The following is a 21,635-nucleotide window of genomic DNA, read 5'->3' on the forward strand; positions in this document are numbered from 1 at the left end:
AACATAACCATTTTAACAGTTTGACCCAAGTACATACTTACATAACCACTCTTTCAACAGAGAACATTTCCATCACTCCAGAAAGTTCCCTCTTGCCCTTTGCAGTTAATTCCCCCTACTTCATCCCAGGAAACCACTGGGACTTTAAGACAACCTGTGTTGTTTTTGCCTTTAAAAAAAAAAAAAAAATCGCCAAGCTCAGTGACTCATACCTGTAATCCTAGCACTTTGGAAGGCTGAGGTGGGCAGCTCACAAGGTCAGGAGTTTGAGATCAGCCTGGCCAACACAGTGAAACCCTGTCTCTACTAAAAACTACAAAAATTAGCCAGGCATTGTGGCGCATGCCTGTAGTCCCAGCTACTCGGGAGACTGAGACAGGAGAATCGCTTGAACCCGGGAAGCAGAGGTTGCAGTGAGCTGAGATTGTGCTGAGATCACGCCGAGATCGGAGAGCTAGACTCCGTCTCAAAAAAACCCAAATGAAAACAAGCAAACAAATTAGGCTGGGCACAGTGGCTCACGCCTGTAATCCCAGCACTTTGAGGGCTGAGGCAGGAGGATCACTTGAGCCCAGGAGTTCAAGACCAATCTGAGCAACAAAGTGAGACCCTGTCTCTACAAAAAATTTTAAAAAATAATTACCCAGGCATGGTGGTGCACGCCTGTAGTCCCAGGTACTTAGGAGGCTGAGGTGGGAGGATCATTTAAGCCCAGGATTTTTCAAGGCTGCAGTGAGCTATGATCGGGCCACTGAACTGAAGCCTGGGTGACAGACTGAGACCCTGTCTCTAAAATAAATAAATAAACAAAACTAAAGAAATGTCTTTCCTCTCTTACCCACATGGGTATATGAGTGTGTGAGTATGCATATGTCAGAGTGAGTGACAAAAATCTACTCCCTTAATAACAGGAATATGTGTGTCTATGAGTAATTAAAACCCAATAATTGAACAAATTTGTTTTAGTTGAGAGTGATTGAAAACTGTGTGGGACCCCTGTGCTTCCGAGAGATGCCACCATGCCTGGCCTATGACTTAAGCATATTTAAGTCTCCCTATGAATATTGTATTTTAACACAAAAATAATTTTTATACAATTTTCATTAGAAAATATATACAAATTTGTAGTCATTTTATTTCTTAGGTTTTCCTTATGTTACCAATTATCATTTTATTTTCTATATAACATTTCCTCCATTGTTAGACATCTGCGTTGCCAGTCAGCCTTTATTGTTTTGATTACTTCATCAAGGATCAAAATGTTTCTCTAGCAGAAACTCACTTTCATTTCTAAAGTTGTAGATAAAAAAACAATGGCAGAGAAGTAATCAAAAAGACAATCTCTTTTAAAAATGGCAGCATATCCTTTGAAGGAAATTTGCTTCCAACTTACCTTTGGAAGATCTAATTGGATTCTCTTCAATTAGAGCCCTGGGGTGTCCTCTTATCTCTTTGACCAATGCCGTGGAACATAAACGCTACATCAACATGGCAAGTAAGCCAAGCTCAGATAAGAGAATTACTAAATTCAATTAGGGTTAGTTCTTAATAGTTTAAGAAGGTAGGGAATAAAACATTTAATATTCAGACACCTTACCTATTGGCACAGAGATCTTTCTCTTTTTGGAGTTTGGCTTAAAAACAAAGCAGCCCTATAAAAAGAAAGAAAGACAAAAAGCATAAAGTTAAAGTAGCAAGGAGCAGAGAAATCTGATTAACCAAATATTTTATGAGTAAGCACTTTTTTTAAAAAAAGACGGCAGGGGAGAGAACACATTTCTTTCAGATTCTAAGAAATCACTCACTCCTCTCTGACCTATAGAAGGAAAATTCTAAAACAACAAGGGGGACTATCCACTCTCTCCCCTCCCTCCCATGAGATGCCCATTTTTTATTTCGCTCTTTGACACCTGATTTAGGAGGTACACAAAGAAAATAAAAGCTGATTAAATTTAAGCCCAGAAAGGTTCCATTTTCATAAACTTAAAGGAATTCATACTATACATTAAAATGGGCTGGGCACAGTGGCTCATGCCTGTAATCCCAACACTTTGGGAGGCCAAGGCATGTGGACCATGAGGTCAGGAGTTTGAGACCAGCCTGGCCAACATGGTGAAATCCTGTCTCTACTAAAAATGCAAAAATTAGTCAGTCGTGGTGGCAGAAGCCTGTAATCCCAGCTACTCAAGAGGCTCAGACAGGAGAATCGCTTGAACCTGGAGGTGGAGGTTGCAGTGGGCTGAGATCGTGCCACTGCACTCCAGCCTGGGCGACAAAGAGCAAAGCTCTGTCTCAAAAAAATAAATAAAGAAATAAATAAAAATGAAGATCAAAAAGGTTGAAAATAGTGATGTTCTCCCAACCTAAAACTTATTTAAACTCAAAGTATCTACAACCTTAGTAGGAAATAGATAATTGCAGCTGTTTCACTCTATATACTTTTCTTCATCTGATAAATGCCTACTCATTTATCCATTAAAGTTTGTCTCAACACTCATCTCCTTTTGGAAACCTTTCACAATTCTCACTACAGAAATTCTCCTTTCCCCGAGATCTCACAGTACTTGAACATCTTTATTTTGCATTGCTTTAAGTCACTTTAATTGTATATCATAGTTGTTTATGGGTGTGTCTCCCTGAGTAGACTGTGAGCGCCTTCAAGCACAAACTGTATTTTATAACTGTTTTTCCAATGTTTGGAATAGTGCTAACATATATATTAGGCGATCAGTATATGGAATGAATAAATGCTTGTCAAGTAATTGTCTTGGTCATTTCCCAGCTATGTTTAGTTTCATACTATTATTTGACTAGTGGTAGACTGCCCCCAAGTTACTGGTCCTAGTCTATTCTACCAATTCTAAAGTTATGCACGATGGATAGCTTCTTTTTTTTTTTTTTTTTTTTTTGAGACAGAGTCACGCTCTGTCGCCCAGGCTGGAGTGCAATGGTGCAATCTCGGCTCACTGCAACCTCTACTTCCTGGGTTCAAGCCATTCTCCTGCCTTAGCCTCTCGAGTAGCTGGGATTACAGGTGCCTGCCACCACGCCTGGCTAATTTTTTTGTATTTTTATTAGAGACGGGGTTTCACTATGTTGGCCAGGCTGGTCTTTAACTCCTGATCTCTTGATCCACCCACCTTGGCCTCCCAAAGTGCTGGGATTAGAGGCATGAGCCACTGCACCTGGCCTGATGGACAACTTCTTAAAGATTTCTATTTCTATGGAAAATAAAAGACATAATAAAAGAACAATACCTAGGCAAAGTTGTCTCAGGATAGTGTTAAAGACAGCTGTGAAAATATAAAGTAGTCATTTGGATTACATGTTCCAAATTAAGACCTGTGCATTAGACTCTTTTTTTTTTAGACAGAGTCTCCCTCTGCTGCCCAGGCTAGAGTGCAATGGCACAATCTCGGCTCACTACAACCTCTACCTCCAGAGTTCAGGCGATTCTCCTGCCTCAGCCTCCTGAGAGGCTGGGATTACAGGCGCCCACCAACATCCCAGGCTAATTTTGTATTTTAGTAGAAATGGGGTTTCACCATGTTGGTCAGGTTGGTCTCGAACTCCTGACCTCAGATGATCCACCCACCTCGGCCTCCCAAAGTGTTGGGATTACAGGCATGAGCCACCGCACACAGCCCTGTGCCTTATATTCTTGTATCTGCAACTAGCAGAAGTTTGTGAAATAACATACATATTTAGAAAAATCACGTGGTACCATGACAAACCTGTCATTGCCTTCTTTTCAAATCCACCTGCAATTCAGTAAAGAAGAAAGGAGCTTCAAAGGAACACGGTATGAGGAGTGACCAGAAAGGATCTTAATACAGGGCAGTGGTAGTAACATGGTTAACCATTTGGAACTGCTGGTCAAGTGATGGTGTTTGAGATAGAGGAAGGCCAACAGCCAGAAAATTTCATGAGGAAAGAGACATTAAAATGTTTTGATACGTTTAAGGGCCGGGCATGGTGGCTCACGCCTGTAATCCCAACACTTTGGGAGGCTGAGGCCGGGGGATCACCTGAGGTCTGGAATTTGAGACCTGCCTGGCCAACATGGTGAAACCCTGTCTCTACTTTTACAAAACTAGCTGGCTGTGGTAGCGCGTGTCTGTAATCCCAGCTACTCGGGAGGCCGAGGTGGGAGAATAGCTTGAATCGGGGAGGTGGAGGTTGCAGTGAGCCGAGATCGCGCCACTGCACTCCAGCCTGGTAACAGAGCGAGACTCCGTCTCAAGAAAAAAAAAAAAAAAAGCTTACAGTTCCATCAACTCATGAAATAGTTCTTAAAGCTTCTTATACATGTAAGGTCTCATCCCAATACAGACATTTCTGTTATAATACCAAAACGCTTTCCTGAAAAACCTTACTTTCTGCAAGATACATAAAAATAAGAGGTGCTTATGCAATCAACAGGATTAAGGGACAGACCATTCAAAACCTACAGAATATTATAACCAGGACAAAATAAAACCAGTACCAATTCTAATAAAAATACTACTTTTAAATCTCTTCTAGTGTAACCTTAAACCCCAAGACTTGTACTTTCTTCTTGAGATGTAGTCTTTAAAAGCACTGCTTCTCATAAACCATTTTAATCAAAATAAAAAATCAGATCCATGATATAGCCTTCATTAATCCATTGTTTTAACATAGGGAGAATGTAGCTTCTTCATCTGGATTTTTCAGCTTTATCAGACAGCTTAACTTCAGGGGCTTCCCGCTGCACTTATAATAGAACTAAATGTCTTACTTTTCGTGGTCCGGAACAGCGCTGTCCAACAGAACTTTCTGTAATGATAGAAATGTATCTGCACTATCTAAAATGGTAGCTGCAGCCACATGTGATGATTGAGCACTTAAAATGTGGCTAGTGCAACGGAGGAACTGAATTTTTACTTAATTTTACTTTAACTCAAATTTAAATAGCCACATGTGGTTAGTGACTAACACATTGGACAATATAGCTCTAGGGCTTATCCTCTTACCAACTACACTATGTTTTGCAATTTCTTGCCATCTTGGTAGCCAAGATGAGGTCTGTAAGATACCCCCACCACACACACCCGCATCTGCATTACTTTTGCATTCTCATTTTTCATGACGCTCCCACTCTTTGTCTACTTTCTGATTATGATTTTTAAATTCCTCTAATATGCTATTTTATTTCTATCTTCTGGGCCGAAGAACACGTTGTTCTCTCTTCCCTCCTCGCCCTAATCCTTAGCCTAACTTCTCATTTTTCAGGTCTCAGTCAAAGCGTTACTTTCTCCAAAAAGCCTCCGCTAACCCCCGGCAACCTATATTAGGTTCTTCCCACTCTTCTGTTGTCTGTCTAGAACTCTTTTCCTTGCTAACACTTAAAATTTGTGATCATCAGTTTATCTATGTTTACTGACTTTCTTGACTGCAGAAGCTGAATCTGTTTTGTTTACCACTGCATCTCGGTACCTAACGGAGTGCTCGGCTAACAGTATTTGTGAGAGGGAAAAAATGAAAGACTGGGCCACATCATCAGGACATCCGACCTCCAACAACCAGAACTTAAAAATCCTCCTAGCCCCACCACAAGGCAGATCCGCGTCCTCGCTCTGGGCCCAAGCAAAGTTGGCCTCAACTGATCTGGAGCAAGGACGCCTCAGCTCAGTACGCCGCTCCCTCCCTCCCCTCCAGCCAGGGAACGGAGGCCTACATAACCTCCGCTTCATCCCTTCTTCAAAGGGGGAATGAGGCAGCGGTAGAGCCACTGTGAGCGTCGGCCACCACGTACCTTAGACACCGAGGACGTGGCCATGCTCTTACCGGCTCTGCGGATTCCAGATGCACTCGGGATTTCCCGCGCGCCCTCGCGCCTGCAGGGCAGAGGTTAGTGGCGTGTCACGCAGCTTCTTGATTGGCTGGCATCACCCTCCAGGGCGGGCTTCCGGTGCGAGGGGCGGGGCGTTTAAGGAGGTGAGGCGAGGCCGGGACTGGCGGACTGCGGCGCACTTCCCTAGAGGCGGACATGGCGAGCAGCTTTCGCAGGGCTATAGCTTGCCAGGTATGGATCCCGGAGCGCGCAGGGGAGTCCATGCGGAGCTAGGGACCCCAAAGGCCTTTCACTGCTGCGGGCCAGTCCTCAGTCAGCTGGAGGGTGGGTCCTACAGAGTTCTGTTACTTTCTACCACCTCCTCCCCCTTCTCTGGAGCTGGTAGGGCTCCAGAAGTCCTGTGGGGGGTCGGCTGGGATCAGTTTGTCTTGGTGAAAAGTAAACTTTGAAAGGTACCTGGTGCTTCACTCCTTCCCACCCCACAGCTTAGTATGCTTTACCTGGGTGGAAAATCAGTAGACCATGATGAGACCCCATAGAAGTTAGTGTTCTTTACACTTTAATGACGTTAATGATGGATGTGGATTGTTCTTCAGAGGGAACTCATTTTAAAACTGCTTATTTCTCTTGCAGTCACTTAGGTAGTCAACCCTAGAATTATTTTTGGTAATTCCCAAAGATATATGAGCTATCTGAGACTCAGTTTTTCTTGGTTCAGGGTCATATTTGAACACCTCTGTTGTGAGGAAGGACTTACAAAGTTACAATATACTTGCTTTGTTTTGTTTTTCCTTTTTGTGGAGAACGGAGTCTCGCCATATTGCCCAGGCAGTCCTCAAACTCCTGGGCTCAAACTGTCGTCCCTCCTCTGCCTCCCTAAGAGCTGGGATTACAGGCATGAGCCACTGCGCTGGGCAAAATTGCAGTATAAATGTGTAATTCATCAAAAAGAACTTTTTAGGACTCACTGGCCACCCTTGGAAGGAAACTTTCTGTTGTGGTCTCGACTAACCCATTTCCTTCTGATTAATGGGTGTATTAGTGGACGTAATTAGCCTGATGTATAATTTATCTTAGCTCATTTTTACAGTGTTTCTAGACATTTGTGGGGAAATCCCTCTGCCTTGTCTTTATGCTTATAGATATACTGCCCTGTCCAGTGATAATTCGCCAAATATCACCAATATGACATTTTGTTAAGACAGCTGAATTTATTGCTTACTGGGATAAGAAAGAACACTGCTTAGAGCTTTGGTAGTGTATTAAACTGGGAAAGCAAGGTCAGATTTTACTGATGGGTACGGCTTAAGGCTGGTCTTTCAGAGGCAGAGGGTAGGAGGATGTTGGAGGAAGATGGCTTGATTAGGATTGGAAACTGATCTGATACAGCAGTTTAAGATTGGTAGCAAAAGCAAAGACTGCAAGGAGCCTTAAGGCATAAACTGTTGAGGTTTTCTAAATTGGAAGAACTAATAGACCTGGCATGTGGCTCAGCTGCCTATAATCCCAGCACTTTGGGAGGCCGAGATGGGAGGATGGCTTGAACCCGGGAGTTTGAGACCAGCGTGGACAACATAGGGAGACCTCGTATCAACAAAAATTTGTTTTAAAAAGTAGCTAGGCCTGATGTGCACCTCTGTAGTCCTAGCTGCTTGAAAGGCTGAGTCTGGAGGATCACTTGGACGGCCCCACGAGTTTGAGGCTACAGTGAGCTGTGATTGTGCCACTGCACTCCAGGGGGGCCACAGAGTGAGACCCTGTAAACAAAAAATAAAAGTAAATCCTGTGAAAAGCTAATAGATTTATCATGAAGTTGTTATAATGAATGATTAAGTTATTTGGGCAGAAGTCTTCTAGAACAGTAAAGTTATGCCAATGAGACAAAGAAATAATAAATTCTTGTTAATGTAGACAGTAAACCATATCATGGCAGGTAGTTTTGGACCTTAGTATATAAGCTGTGTGTAAGGGTAGATGGTTTCCATTCTTAGCCCTTAGATCAAGGTAGTGCCATGATGAGAAACAAATTGTGTTTAGTTTTGCAAAGACTGTGTTCTTTGTAAAGAATGTAAATTGGGCCAGGCATGTGGCTCACACTTGTAATCCCAGCACTTTGAGAGGCCAAAGTGGGGGATCCCTTGAGCCGGGACGTTCAAGACCAGCCTGGACAACATAGGGAGACCCCCACCTCTACAAAAAATAAAAAATGCAACTTAGGTGTAGCGGCACATGCCTGTGGTCCAGGCTCCTTGGGAAGCTGAGGTGGGAGGATCATTTGGGCCCAGGTGGCTGAAACAGCAAGCTTTGATTGCACCACTGCACTCCAGCCTGGGGAACAAAGTGAGACCCTGTCTCAAAAAAAAAAAAAGGTAATTTGGAGAAACAAGAACTAATATATCAAGTATATATTTGTTCTAATTACTACACATTCACATTTAAGCTCATGGCAGCCCTATGATATAGAAGCATTAACCTTATATAATTGAGTGAGTTGAGATCCACAGAGATTAAATAACCTACCCAAAGCCACATCATCAATAAATTGTAGAGTTGGTTTATCAACAGAAATCTAACTTTAAAATTATATCTTTCCTATATACTGTGCTGTTTGTGAAAGCAAGAAGCATAATCCAATCATTGAACAGAATCTAATGGATTTATACAGCAGTGTAAATTATGCAGATATATATCTGTTTCTCTGAATATAGAGTTATTGGGTAATGATCTGAAACTTGAGGATAAATAAGAATATTTTCAATACATTAGGACATGGGGAGACAAGAGCAAAGAAGAAAAATGTTCAGTACAGTTTGAGCATCCCAAAGCTGGAAATCTAAAATGCTCCAAAATTTGAAACTTTTTGAGTGTGGACATGATACTCAAAGGAAATGTTCATTGGAGACTTTCAGATTTTCAGATTAGGAGCTGGGTATGGTGGCTCATGCCTATAACCCCAGCACTTGGGGAGACTGAGACAGGTGGATCACTTGAGAGTGGCTAATTTTGTATTTTTAGTAGAGATGGGGTTTGTCCATTTTGGTCAGTCTGGTCTCGAACTCCCGACCTCAGGTGATCTGCCTGCTTTGGCTTCCCAAAGTGCTGGGGTTACAGGCATGAGCCACCAGGCCTGGCCCAGCTAGTTCATTTTAATTTTGTGTACTTTTAATTTTGAAATAATTTCAGACTTACAAAAAGTTGTGATAATAGTACAAAGAACTCCATATCCTCTTTATCTAGATTCAGCAGCTACTAACATTTTGCCACATTTGCTTCATCATTCTATATAATTTTTTCCTGTCATTTGAGAGTAGGTTTCATACATAATGCTCCTTTACCTCTTAATATGTAATTGTTTATTTCCTAAGAACAAGGCTTGTTTTACATGACCACAGTACAGTTATTAGATTCATATAATGTTGATAAAATGCTTTAACTTATAGTCCATGTTCCAGTCTTGTTGATTTTTTTCCCATAAGGGATCACAAATTGCATTTAGTTTCATGTAACCTGGTACATTTTAAGTAGCTTTACGCTTTCCTTATTAACTTACATCTACGTAGCTTGCTAGAGGAGCTACCCTGCTAATGGTGAGCAGGAAGACCAGCTTTCTTGACTCTGCTGATGAGTTTATTATCAAATTTCAGGTGTGGCCTCAAGAAGCAATTAAACTAGTTGTCCAGTTGTTGTCATTTAGTCCTGAGGTGCAATATGTATGTTGGGAAGATATTCAGCCACATTAGGGTAAACAGCAGGACTGACTGAATTATCTAGGTTTGTACTGTTCTTTGCTTCTAATCTATTCTCACAGACCCACCAGCATTCCATTCTGCTTAGAACCACAAGTTGTATCATAACCACACTACAGCAGAAACAAACAAAACAAAACACTATCATCAGAGCAAACAGGCAACCTTCAGGGTGGCAGAAAATTTTTGCAATTTATCCGACAAAGGTCTAATATCCAGAACCTACAAGGAACTTAAACAAAACAACCCCATTAAAAAGTGAGCAAAGGACGTGAACAGGCACTTCTCAGAAGAAGACATTTATGCGGCCACAAACATTTGAATAAAAGCTCAACATCACTGATCATTAGAGAAATGTAAATCAAAACCACAATGAAATACCATCTCATGCCAGTCAGAATGGCGATCATTAAAAAGTCAAGAAACAACAGATGCTGGTGAGATTGTGGAGAAATAGGAGCGCTTTTACACTGTTGGTGGAAATGTAAAGTAGTTCAGCCATTGTGGAAGATGGTGTGACAGTTCCTTAAAGATCTAGTACCAGAAATACCATTTGGCCCAGCAATTCCATTGCTGGGTATATACCCAAAGGAATATAAATCATTCTACTGCAAATATACATGCATGTGGACGTTCACTGCAGCACTATTCACAATAGCAGAGACGTGGAATCAACCCAAATGCCCATCAGTGATAGACTGGATAAAGAAAATGTGGTTGGTACATGTACACCATGGAATACTATGCAACTATAAAAAGGAACGAGATAATGTCCTTTGCAGGGACATGAGTGGACCCAGAAACCGTTATTCTCAGCAAACTAATGCAGGAACAGAAACCCAAACACTGCACATTGTCGCTTGTAAATGTGAGCTGAACAATGAGAACACATGACCATGGGGAGGGGAACAATACACACCAGGGCTTGGTGGGGGTGGGGTGGGAAGAGGGAGAGCATTAGGAAAAATAGCTAATGCATATGGTGCTTAATACCTAGGTAGTGGGTTGATAGGTGCAGCAAACCACCATGGCACACGTTTATCTATGTAACCTGCACATCCTGCACATGTACCCCAGAACTTAAAATTAATTTTAAAAAAGAACTATGCTAAATTTATTTTATTATAGTCATAATTTGCCTTCCAAATTATTTGGGATATTCTCTTCTAAGCCCTGAAGTTGTAATGCTTTGTTTGCTTCTTGTTTGTGTCTTGAAACTAATGCAGACCTGTTCTGAGGAAAATTTCTGCAAATGTGGGAGGGCTTCCGCACTGGCTCTTGGTGGCAAACCTACAGTGCCTGACTTGGTAGTGTTGGAGAATCAGAAGTGAGGAACAACTGGGGTAATTGCCTTTTTAGACTCATGGCCTATAGATTATGTTAATGTGGATAGAAATGCAGAGCTAATTTTCATAAGATGATGTCAATTTTGCCACCTGAATGTCTGGTTGCTAAAGATATGGATCCCTTTTTCATTAACAAAAATAGGTTTTTATGCAGTTATCACAGATTTTGATACTGAACCTGGCAAGTTTAGCTCCAATCTGAGTTTAGTACCTATCTAGAGCCAGACAATATTTTTTTGACTTTGTGCTCAGTTATCTGAGTACTACAGGTAGGAATCATATTTGCTGTTGTATCAGAGAAATAAATGGTTGAGGACTGCTGACAAGCTAATTGATTGGTGTGCTTTCCTAGTGAATGCTCTGGAGCCAAATATTCTATTACATTAGAATCTCTGATATTAGGTTCCTGAATCTAAAGTTTAGAATTGTGCTTAGTACATTGTAAGCACTCAATAAATATTAGCCATTCTTATATTACATATTAGAATCTCTGATCTTAGGTTCTCAAACGAGATCTGGCAGTTGTGAATTTTCACTTGATATTCTCTTAAGTGCTTCCTCTTAGAAGTAAATAAGTAAGCAAATAAATAAATAAAAAGCCAGGTGCAGTAGCCAATGCCTGTAATTTCAGCACTTTGGGAGGCTAAGGTGGGAGTATTGCTTGAGTCCAGGAGTTCGAGACCAGCTTGGGCAATATACTGAGATACTGAGACCTCATCTCTACAAAAACCTAAAAAATAAAAAGTGCTTTTTTTTTTTTTTTTTTTTTTTTGAGACAGAGTTTCACTCTCAAATTCCTGACCTCAGTTAATCCACCCACCTCAGCCTCCCAAAGCACTGGAATTACAGGCGTGAGCAACTGCACCTGGCAAACAGTGCTTCTTGCTTTCAACTTCAGATTTGCTCCTCATTGAATGTGTTAGTTTATTTCTCAAGGACTGTGCCTAATTTTGTGGATTTTATTTCTCTGTTAAAATTTTCAGGTTTACTGTCACAGTGTTTTATTATTTGGTTCTCATTGTGTAACCTTTTTAGGATATTTTACTCTGTGAAACTTTTATGAGTTTGAGGCCTAAAGAGATAGTTATCAGTAGACCTTCTTTTCACTTGTGCTAGTCCTAGATGAAGCCCAATGCCAGGTGAAACAGCCCTACCTGAAGGGAGCAAAAAAAAAAATAAACCCTGAAACTAAACAAACCCGTTGGTCACATTCTGATCCAAGAAAGCTCTAAATCCAATCTCAGAGACAGTTGAAGAGAGTCGTATTACTCCCAGAATAATTCTGAACCTATTAGATTGCAAGTGAACTTAAAACCATGCTCCATGCTTGGTGGCTCTCAATTTGTTTTCTTTTTCTTTGCTCTCTCTGTCTTTTTTTTTTTTTTTATGCTGCACCCATTTGAGAGAAAGATAAACCTCTAATTGAAAACATTCACTACTTTGGGCATTGTTAAAATGGGAGACAACTGCTCTCTCCCTAAGCCGTGGTTCTTAAGCACTAGCTGCAGACTTGAATCACCTGAGAAGCATTTATAACTACTTAAGCCCAGGCCCTTTGGCCTGAGTTAGGGCATCGGCCTAGAAGTTATAAAAATGATCAGGTGATTCAGATGTTCATCCAGGCTTGATAACCACTACCCAACGGCTACCCAGAGGCAGAAGGGTATAGGACAGTGGTCTCTCTGCACATTAGAATCACCTGGGAAACTTTTTACATCCTGCTGCCCAGAGCCCACTTTGTATTAATTAAATCAGAATATTTACATGTGGGAGTCAGGCGGGTTTTCCTAAAGATTTTCGGTGGTCATTCCCATATACAGCAAAGTGTTGGAACTGCTGGTGTAGTGTAGTGACTAAGAACATTGACTGTGGAAGACTCAGGTTTAAATCAGCTTCTCCTCTGATAGATTTTTAAGTTTTCTTCACCTTGTCTGTAAAATCTGGAAAATTATTTAGCTGCTGTATAGATGTGTCATCAGAATGCAAGGTATTAATACATATGGAGTGCTGAGAATTGTGTTTGGTATGTAGTATATATTCAGTGTCCGTAAATATTAGTCTGTCTTTTTTTTTTTTTTTTTTTTTTTGGAGATGGAGTCTCGCTCTGTCTCCCAGGCTGGAGTGCAGTGGCATCATCTCAGCTCACTGCAACCTCTGCCTCCCAGTTTCAAGCAATTCTCCTGCCTCAGCCTCCTGAGTAGCTGGGATTATAGGAGCCAGCCACCACGCCTGGCTAATTTTTTTGTATTTTTAGTAGAGACGGGGTTTTGCCATGTTGGCCAGGCTGGTCTTGATCTCCTGACCTCAGGTGATCCGCCTGCCTCGGCCTCCCAAAGTGCTGGGATAACAGGCGTGAGCCGCTGCGCCCAGCCAATATTAGTCATTATTGTGTTATTTTAGAATATCTCAGGGTGGAGTATTTTGAATACCCCTCGGCCCCTCAACACCGTTCATTCTAGGCTTAGCACCATGTGAAGTTAGTAAACAGTACATGTCTGAGCCATACTGCTTAACGTTCAATAGGAATTCCTTAAACGTACTTTTAAAGTTGTGATTTGGTAAAGGAAAAGTTCTCATTTTTGCAAAATAATGCCTGCTTATTTTAAAGAATTAAGCAATACAAAAAGATGCAAAGAATTTTTTTAACTACCCCATAAATCGTCATCAACACTGACTTTTAGGTATATTTCTATGCAGATATACAGGCAGAAAAGAAGGAAGGAAAATAGGAAGGAAAACTGGATAAATATACTTTTTACAAAATCCAGGCTGTATTGTAATGAGTTTTTATTTTTCAGAATGTTATTTTTAAGTTTTACAATGGGAAAAATGTCCAACATACTGAAAAGTAAAATAATATTATTATTCCTCACATGCTTATTACTGAAATGCTGTTTTATTTTTATCATTTTTATTTTATTTTCATTTTTAAATAGAGATGGGGGTCTCACTATGTTACCCCAGGCTGGTCTCAAACTTCTGGCATCAAGCGATCCTCCACCTCGACCTCCCAAAGTATTGGGATTACAGGCATGAGCCACCGCGCTTGGCCTGAAATGCTGTTTGAAGTAAAAATGTTAAAAGTAGGTTTGTTTGAATTCGGTGAAAAACCAAAGTGCAGTTCAAAAAATTATTGATGTATTTCCTAAATGAGGTTTTTACAGTAAGAAAATAAATTGTGAAAAACATTACAATTTGTAGTGTTTTTACAAAAGATCTTCATGTTTCAAATTTAGACAGCATCACTTTCTACCATAAGGGATGAAGACATTGGCACTCTCACAGATGATTTTACTTTCTTCCACCTTTACCAATTTGTGTTGGGTAACATTCTCACTCAGTTAATAACATTTATATTCCATTTAGTAACCATATCTGCACAGCTTGTCTCCTGTTCATTTTATGTTGAACCAGATAATATACTTACCACCAATCTTTTTCCTGATGTATGGCTTAATTGGCTGTATTTAAGAAATTATGACTTCTTAGAAAAAGTAATCCTAGAAATATCAAAAGGAGGCTTAATCTTTAGAAAGTTACCATGTTCAGAAATAAGGCTGGGTGCAGTGGCTCACACCTATAATCCCAGCACTTTGAGAGGCTGGGGCAGGATAATTATTTGAACCCAGGAGTTTGAGACCAGCCTGGACAACAAGGTGAGATACGCCGTCTCTACGAAAAATACGAAAAACTAGCCAAGTGTGGTGGTGTACACCTGTAATCCCAGCTACTCAGGAGGCTGAGGTGGGAGGACTGATTGAGCCCAGGAGTTGGAGGCTGCAGTGAGCCATCATTATACCACTGCATTCCAGCCTGGGCAACAAAGTGAGACCCTGTCTCAGAAAACAACAACAGAAGAGTCAAAATCTTTCTTTTAGAAATAAAAGAATAACACTAATTGTTTAGTTCTTATCTCAGATTTTTTTCTCCTGATACCACAGATGCAAATGCATAGGGCAATCCCAATGTAATTGTAAAATTTTCCAATCTTCCTGTGTTGGCAATTAATTCAAATTAGAAAACAACAACTGAGCAGGTGAAACAAAGACACTAGTTTGCAACTCTTTATTGAATGAATCTATTCCTATTTAATATCACTATTAAATTATCTGCTTTGACCAGATCATGATCTTTGTGATTTAATGTGACTACAAAGTAAAGTACATTTATTTCATTTCCCATGGGGTTTTCTTGATTGGGTGCTTTATTTTCAAAATTTAGCAACTTAACCAGCATGCATCTCAGTGTTGAGTTTTCTGTATATTTTCTTGACATAATTTATCTTGATCTGTAGATTCAATTTGTCTTTTTTAATTGAAATATGTTAATCATAGAAAAGAACGTAGTTAATACTTATATGCCCCACACCCAGCTTCGAAAATAAAATATTACAAATACTTTTAAATTCCCAAAAGAGTACCCATCTCTGGCAAACTCTTTCCTCACACAATAGGTAATGTCTGTCTTGAAATTTGTGTTTATTCCTGTGAATGTCACTCATTACCTATGAATGTATCTCTAAATAGTATTATTTTACAAGTTATTAAATTTTAGATAAATTATATCAAGGTATAATTATCTTTGTGTAGCTGCAGCTTGGATTTTTTTGTTTGACTCCATTTTTAAAAAAGACTTATCCAACTGGGCGCAGTGGCTCACACCTGTAATCCCAGCACTTTGGGAGGCCGAGGCGGGTGGATGACTTGAGGTCAGGAGTTCGAGACTAGCCTGGCCAACGTGGTGAAACCCTATCTCTACTAAAAATACAAAAATTAGCTGGGCATGGTGGGCACCTGTAATCCCAGCTACTCGGGAGGCTGAGGCAGGAGAATTCCTTGAACCCAGGAGGCAGAGGTTGCAGTGAGCCGAGATCACACCATTGCACTCTAGCCTGGGTGACAAGAGCGAAACTCCATCTCAAAAAGAAAAAAAAACAGATTTATCCATAATGATGCATGGAGGTCTAGTTCTTTGATTTTACTGCTGAATGGTGTGCCATAGCAGTAGTGTACCACGATTTATATTTGGTTCTTTATTTGGTGGAAGTTTTTCCCTTTATTGTTTATATTGTGCCCTGTCTCCCATCACCTTGGTCACACCTCTGATTCCAGCTGCCACAGTTGTAAATACAGGCTTACAACTATTTACACAGGTGTAAATAGTTTCGTGTGTGCTTCCGTTCACTTATTGCTAATAGCACCTCATCTCTGTGAAGCTTGCTGGTCCCAGCACATACATAGCTCCAGTGTGGTGAAATTATTTTAGATAGAGAATTCTGGTAGACACTATGTATGTATTTTAGGAGGTTCCATGGAAATTAAGCCTCTATTGCTTACAGCATTGACTTTGATGGCATAATCTTTTATTAACTTTTCTTCCTTCCCTCCCTCTTACCACTTCTGCCCTCAGGAACCATCTCCCAAATAAACTGCTTGCCTGCAAGTCTTTTTCTCAGGCCCTGCTTTTGGGGAAGCCAAGGAGTGAGTGAGTGTGTGTGTGTGTGTGTGTGTGTGTGTGTGTGTGTGTTTTCTGTTTTGTAGGATTCATCTCTGTGGCTTCTGATAAGTGAGACCAAGTTAGGAGCCCTGCCAAATAAGGCTGCTCCATTCTGCTTCAGAATCTGTAGTATCTTTTCTTGGAGATCTCTTTTGAAGTTTGTGGCTTTGAATTTTGTCTCTATTCTTGTGATTGGTTGCTAGGGAAGCAGTCTGCCTGCCTTCCTTCCTGTCTGCGTGTTTGTTTACTAGTCTTCTTTCTTTTTGTATTTTAGGGACACCAGTTTTCCTAAGGTTGGATTATCTTTCTTCAATTCTATGTATTTTTCTGATTACATTAATCGTTGTATTCTCAGATTGTGTCATAGTTTTTTTTCAGTTATGACTATACTCTTATGTTTCTTAATTATTAGTTTTATGGTAAAAAGTTTTATCATCAATTTTTAAACTCCTTTTAAAATGCACTCTTGTTTTTCATCTCGTCTTCTAGTTCTTGTTTATTCTATTCACATTCTCAGTAAGTTCCAAATCCTGAAGCATTCGTGAATAATGTTCTTCATATTCACTGGGTTACATTTTTCTCCTGGGCAGAGTTCTTTGATCTGTTGTATGCTACATTTTTCCAGCTGTCTATCTTCTGGTCTGTGCCTCCCTCCCTACTCTCTCTCTCCCTATTTTTGTTTATTTCAATTTGATCAGCTACTGGTGATGCATGTTCTTTTTCCTCTCGCTCATGCTTGACAGCTCTGCCCCACCTTTCCATTTGTTTGCACATAGTGTGGATGACTTCTTCACTCCTCATGTCACATTTCTTCTGGGCTTACCTCACCTTTGTGGTTGCAAAAATATAAAGTCTGCCCCCTTTCCGTTCCTCTTTTGTCTCTCTCTCCAGTAGGTCATGGTGACCTGTACACATTATTTCTCCACTCTGACATGGTATATTAAATTTTTACAAACTAGCCCTGATATTTTTCTGTCTTCCTGTAAAAACTACTCCTTTGGTTCTTACTGCTCACACAACACCATATCATGGTTTGCTTTCTGCAGTAGGAGAATGTATTGTGTTTTCATTGGAAAGACCTTCGGTGTGTTACCTTAGAATTTTTACTTTTGCTGGAAAGTGCTGGAATTTCTGTCTTACTTGTTGTTTCCCACAATTTAGGCAGCATCTCCTAGTTGCAAGAGGGAAAAATAATGGAATTTATTCAATTTGTTTTTCTCCAGATTTGAGGTGTTAATGAGAATTGTTAATTCATCTCTGACTTCTGATACATGAGGACCAAGTCAGCCTTGCCAAACAGGGCTGTTCCATTCTCCTCCAGAAGCTATTGTATTTTTACTTGACTATCACCTTTGAGGTTTATGACTTTGAGCTCTTCCTGTCTTGTGTATTTGCTGCTGGAGAACCAACCCACTTACCTGTTTGCTCTCTACTTTCTTTCCTTCCTTTTCTTTTTGATGTTGGTTGAAGATAGGAGCTTATGTGAAGAAGCTTTCATTCACTACTTTAGACTTTATCCATGAAGACTTTATCCCAGAAGTCTTCATGTTTTTTTTTTAAATTGTGAAAAAATACACATAACGTAAAATTTGCCATCTTAACCATTTTTAAGTATACAGTTCAGTGGCATTAGGTACATTTACATTGTGCAACCATCACCACCATCTATCTGTGGAACAGTTTTCATCTTGCACAACTAAAACTACCCATTAAACAGTAACTACAGAGGCCGAGGTGGGCAGATCACAAGGTCAGGAGATCAAGACCATCTTGGCTAACACGGTGAAACCCCGTCTCTACTAAAAAAATTTTAAAAATTAGCCTGGCGTGGTGGTGGGCACCTGTAGTCCTAGCTACTCGGGAGGCTGAGGCAGGAGAATGGTGTGAACCCAGGAGGTGGAGCTCACAGTGAGCCAAGATGGCACCACTGCGCTTAAGCCTGGGCGACAGAGCAAGACTCCATCTCAAAAAAAAAAAAATAAAATAAAACAATAACTCCATATTCACCCCAACCACCTTTTTCTTGTTTGTTTGTTTTAAAATTTACATTATATAAGAATGTTTCTGTACTGATATGGTTTGGCTCCCTGTCCCCACTCAAATCTCATGTTCTGTTGTAGTTCCCAGTGTTGGAGGTGGGGCCTGGTGAGAGGTGATTGGATCATGGGGATGGTTTCTGATGGTTTGGCACCATTCCCCTAGTGCTGCCTCAATGACAGAATTCTCACAAGATCTGGCTTAAAAGTGTGTAGCATCTCCGCCTTCGCTCTTTTCCTCCTGCTCCCACCATGTAAGATGTGCCTGCTTCCCTTTCGCCTTCTGCCATGATTGAGTTTTCTGAGGCCTCCCCATACATGCTTCCTGTACAGCCTGTGGAACTATGAGCCAAGTAAACTTTTTCATGAATTACCAGTCTCAGTTATGTCTTTAGAGCAGTACAAGAACAGACTAATTGTACATGTATCTTTTGTGAAACTGCTATTGAAACTACTGTCTTGTTATTTATATCTTAATATGAGTAAGAGAAAGTAGTCTTAGAATTACTTTCAGGAAAACTTCATTCCTGCTCTTTACTGAATATATATATGTGTGTGTGTGTGTATACACACACATATATATGTTTATACACACACACATATATATTTGTTTACGCTATATTACTAGGGATAAAACATGCTGTGTAGATAGATTCCCTTTGTACCTTGATTGCCAAGAAGCGTAAGTACCTTGAGCTTAGGGTTTTCTTTCCACTTAGGCAAGTTAAGTAAATTCCCTGTACTTCAATTTCATCATTTATAAAATGAGGGTTGAAATAGTAGGAAAGCCTGGGATTGTTGCCGGGAAAAATTAAGGCACTTAAGACATGCCTGTCACATAGGAATAATTCAGGACTGGTGCCGTGGCTCACTCTTGTAATCCCAGCACTTTGGGGTGCAGAGGTGGGAGGTTTGCTTGAGGCCAGGAGTTAGAGGCCAGCTTGGTTGACATAGCAAGACTGTCTCTATAAAAAATAAAAAATCCGGCTGGGCATGGTAATAGTTGGTAATAGTGTTGGCCTGTAATCCCAGCACTTTGGGAGGCTGAGGCAGGTGGATCACCTGAGGTGTTGAGACCAGCCTGGCCAAAATGGCAAAGCCCCGTGTCTACTAAAAATCACTCTTGTAATCCCAGCACTTTGGGGTGCAGAGGTGGGAGGTTTGCTTGAGGCCAGGAGTTAGAGGCCAGCTTGGTTGACATAGCAAGACTGTCTCTATAAAAAATAAAAAATCCGGCTGGGCATGGTAATAGTTGGTAATAGTGTTGGCCTGTAATCCCAGCACTTTGGGAGGCTGAGGCAGGTGGATCACCTGAGGTGTTGAGACCAGCCTGGCCAAAATGGCAAAGCCCCGTGTCTACTAAAAATACAAAAAATTAGCCGGGCGTAGTGGTGTGCGTCTGTAATCCCAGCTACATGGGAGTCTGAGGCAGGAGAATCGCTTGAACCGGGAGGCAGAGGCTGCAGTGAGCCGAGATCACGCCACTGCACTCCAGCCTGGGAGACAGAGTAAGACTCCGTCTCAAAAAAAATAAAAAATAAATCATTCGGTACATGGGAATGTCTCTTCCACCTAACTTTGTCCAATTAGGGCAATAGTTCACAACTCTGGCTATGTATTAGGAGTCGTGCAAGGAGCTTTTAAAAAATACAAATCCAGCAAGGCACTGTTCCTCACACTTGTAATTCCAGAACTTTGGGGAGTTGATGTGGAAGGATCACATGAGGCCAGGAGTTCAAGACCAGCCTGGGCAACATAGCAAGACTCTGTGCTACAAAATATGTGTATATAACACATCCGCCCCTACTATTCTAATGATTAAGCCTTTGATAGGGATGGGGATCAGATTTTCCCTATTATTTACTTGTTTATTTGTTTATTTGTAAATGCCATGAGGTTTTATTTTTTATTTTTATTTTTTTTCCATCTGTTTTGTTCACTGCTGTATCCCCAATACCTGGAATAATGCCTGACACATTAAGTAGCCACTCAATATTTTTTTAATGAAAAAAAATGAATTATCTGTGGATTCTCAGTGGTTTATCTCCTCGCTTGCCATAATTTTTTTTTTTTTCTAATTTACAAAGGTAAAATTCATTCTTTTTGCTGAACGGTTCTATTAATTCATGGTCAAATCCTCCCCTTAACCCTTGGCAACCACAGATTTATTCTTCATCCTTAGAATTTTGGGTTTTCCAGAGGGTCAAATAATTGAATCATACACTATGTGCCTTTTTGAATCTGGCTTCCTTCACTTGTAATGCATTTGGAGCTCATTCGTGTTAAGCATATTAATAGTTTATTCTTACAAGTGGTATTCCATTGAATGGAACAAATATGTCAACAATCTTGCACTGTTTTATTCTTTTTGATTTTTAGCTTTCCAGAGTGTTGAATCTTCCACCAGAAAACTTGATCACGTCAATATCTGCAGTTCCAATTTCCCAGAAAGAGTTAAGTATAATATGCTTGTAACAATCTAAAATGTTGCTGACTTTGTTGTTATACCAAAAAAGCAAAAAAGAATTGTTACTCTTCAATTTGTGGAATAGTCCTTGAAATTAACTATAAGATATGATTCATTATATTCAACCTATTACTCCTATTGACTTTAATAAAATTAAAATCTGTATTTTAAATACTCTGATAGGGCAGATTATATATTATGTTCATTATTTTTGTTATAATAGTAACTAATTGTAGCAAAGTCTTTGGGAACGAGGTTCAAATTCAATTCTGTAACAATAAATAACTAAAATTGTAGTTAGAATCTCAGGGTTTTGAAGGGATATTAAAGATTGTACAACCATCTGGTGCTTGAATACTGTTGTACCATATTTATCTACTAGGTTTTTAATGTTGTGTTTGTTTATTGAGTTTCCTTTTGAGTACTCCCAGTGATAGAAAACTGTTGGTTAGGACTACACACAACTTGTAGTTGCTTTCTCCGTTATAGAGAGATAATCTCTTTGTGAGTTTGGTCATCCTAAAGATTCTTGTTTACCATTTGGGTAGAAAACAGCAATTCGTGGATGAAGTATTCTCTGTCAATTAATAATGACAAGAAATTAGCTACATAGTAGGCATTTAAGCCCTAAGCTTTGAAAAGAAGTAAAGATATAATTACCAGTACCATTATGTCCTTGTATTTTATTACTTAACTTTGTCAGGACTTTAAGAGTAGAATGAATATTCT

At 40.1% G+C, this 21,635-nt stretch overlaps 2 protein-coding genes across 14 annotated transcripts in view; one reads left to right on the plus strand and one right to left on the minus strand.

The window, feature by feature from the left end:
* Positions 1-5,834, minus strand: part of ORC3 (origin recognition complex subunit 3) — a 72,294-nt gene extending 66,460 nt beyond the window's left edge. For all 10 annotated transcript variants that reach the window (XR_013416301.1, XM_077999682.1, XM_028847368.2 and 7 more), the window contains exons 1-2: positions 5,777-5,834; positions 1,598-1,652 (exon numbers count right to left, since the gene is read on the minus strand). Coding sequence is in view for 8 of the 10 variants with exons in the window: in XM_028847368.2 (XP_028703201.1) it covers positions 1,598-1,652; positions 5,777-5,800 (79 nt within the window). In the remaining 2 variants the exon portion in view is untranslated. The remainder of the gene's footprint in view (positions 1-1,597; positions 1,653-5,776) is intronic.
* Positions 5,835-5,974: 140 nt separating this feature from the next.
* RARS2 (arginyl-tRNA synthetase 2, mitochondrial) overlaps positions 5,975-21,635 on the plus strand; it is a 90,628-nt gene continuing 74,967 nt past the window's right edge. For 3 of the 4 annotated variants that reach the window (XR_013416302.1, XR_013416303.1, XM_015136917.3), the window contains exons 1-2: positions 5,975-6,046; positions 20,819-20,892. Coding sequence is in view for 1 of the 4 variants with exons in the window: in XM_015136917.3 (XP_014992403.3) it covers positions 6,011-6,046; positions 20,819-20,892 (110 nt within the window). In the remaining 3 variants the exon portion in view is untranslated. The remainder of the gene's footprint in view (positions 6,047-20,818; positions 20,893-21,635) is intronic. The other variant, XM_028847374.2, reaches the window with a different exon arrangement.

Source organism: Macaca mulatta, chromosome 4 (genome assembly GCF_049350105.2).
Source record: "Macaca mulatta isolate MMU2019108-1 chromosome 4, T2T-MMU8v2.0, whole genome shotgun sequence".
NCBI classification, from domain to species: domain Eukaryota; kingdom Metazoa; phylum Chordata; class Mammalia; order Primates; family Cercopithecidae; genus Macaca; species Macaca mulatta.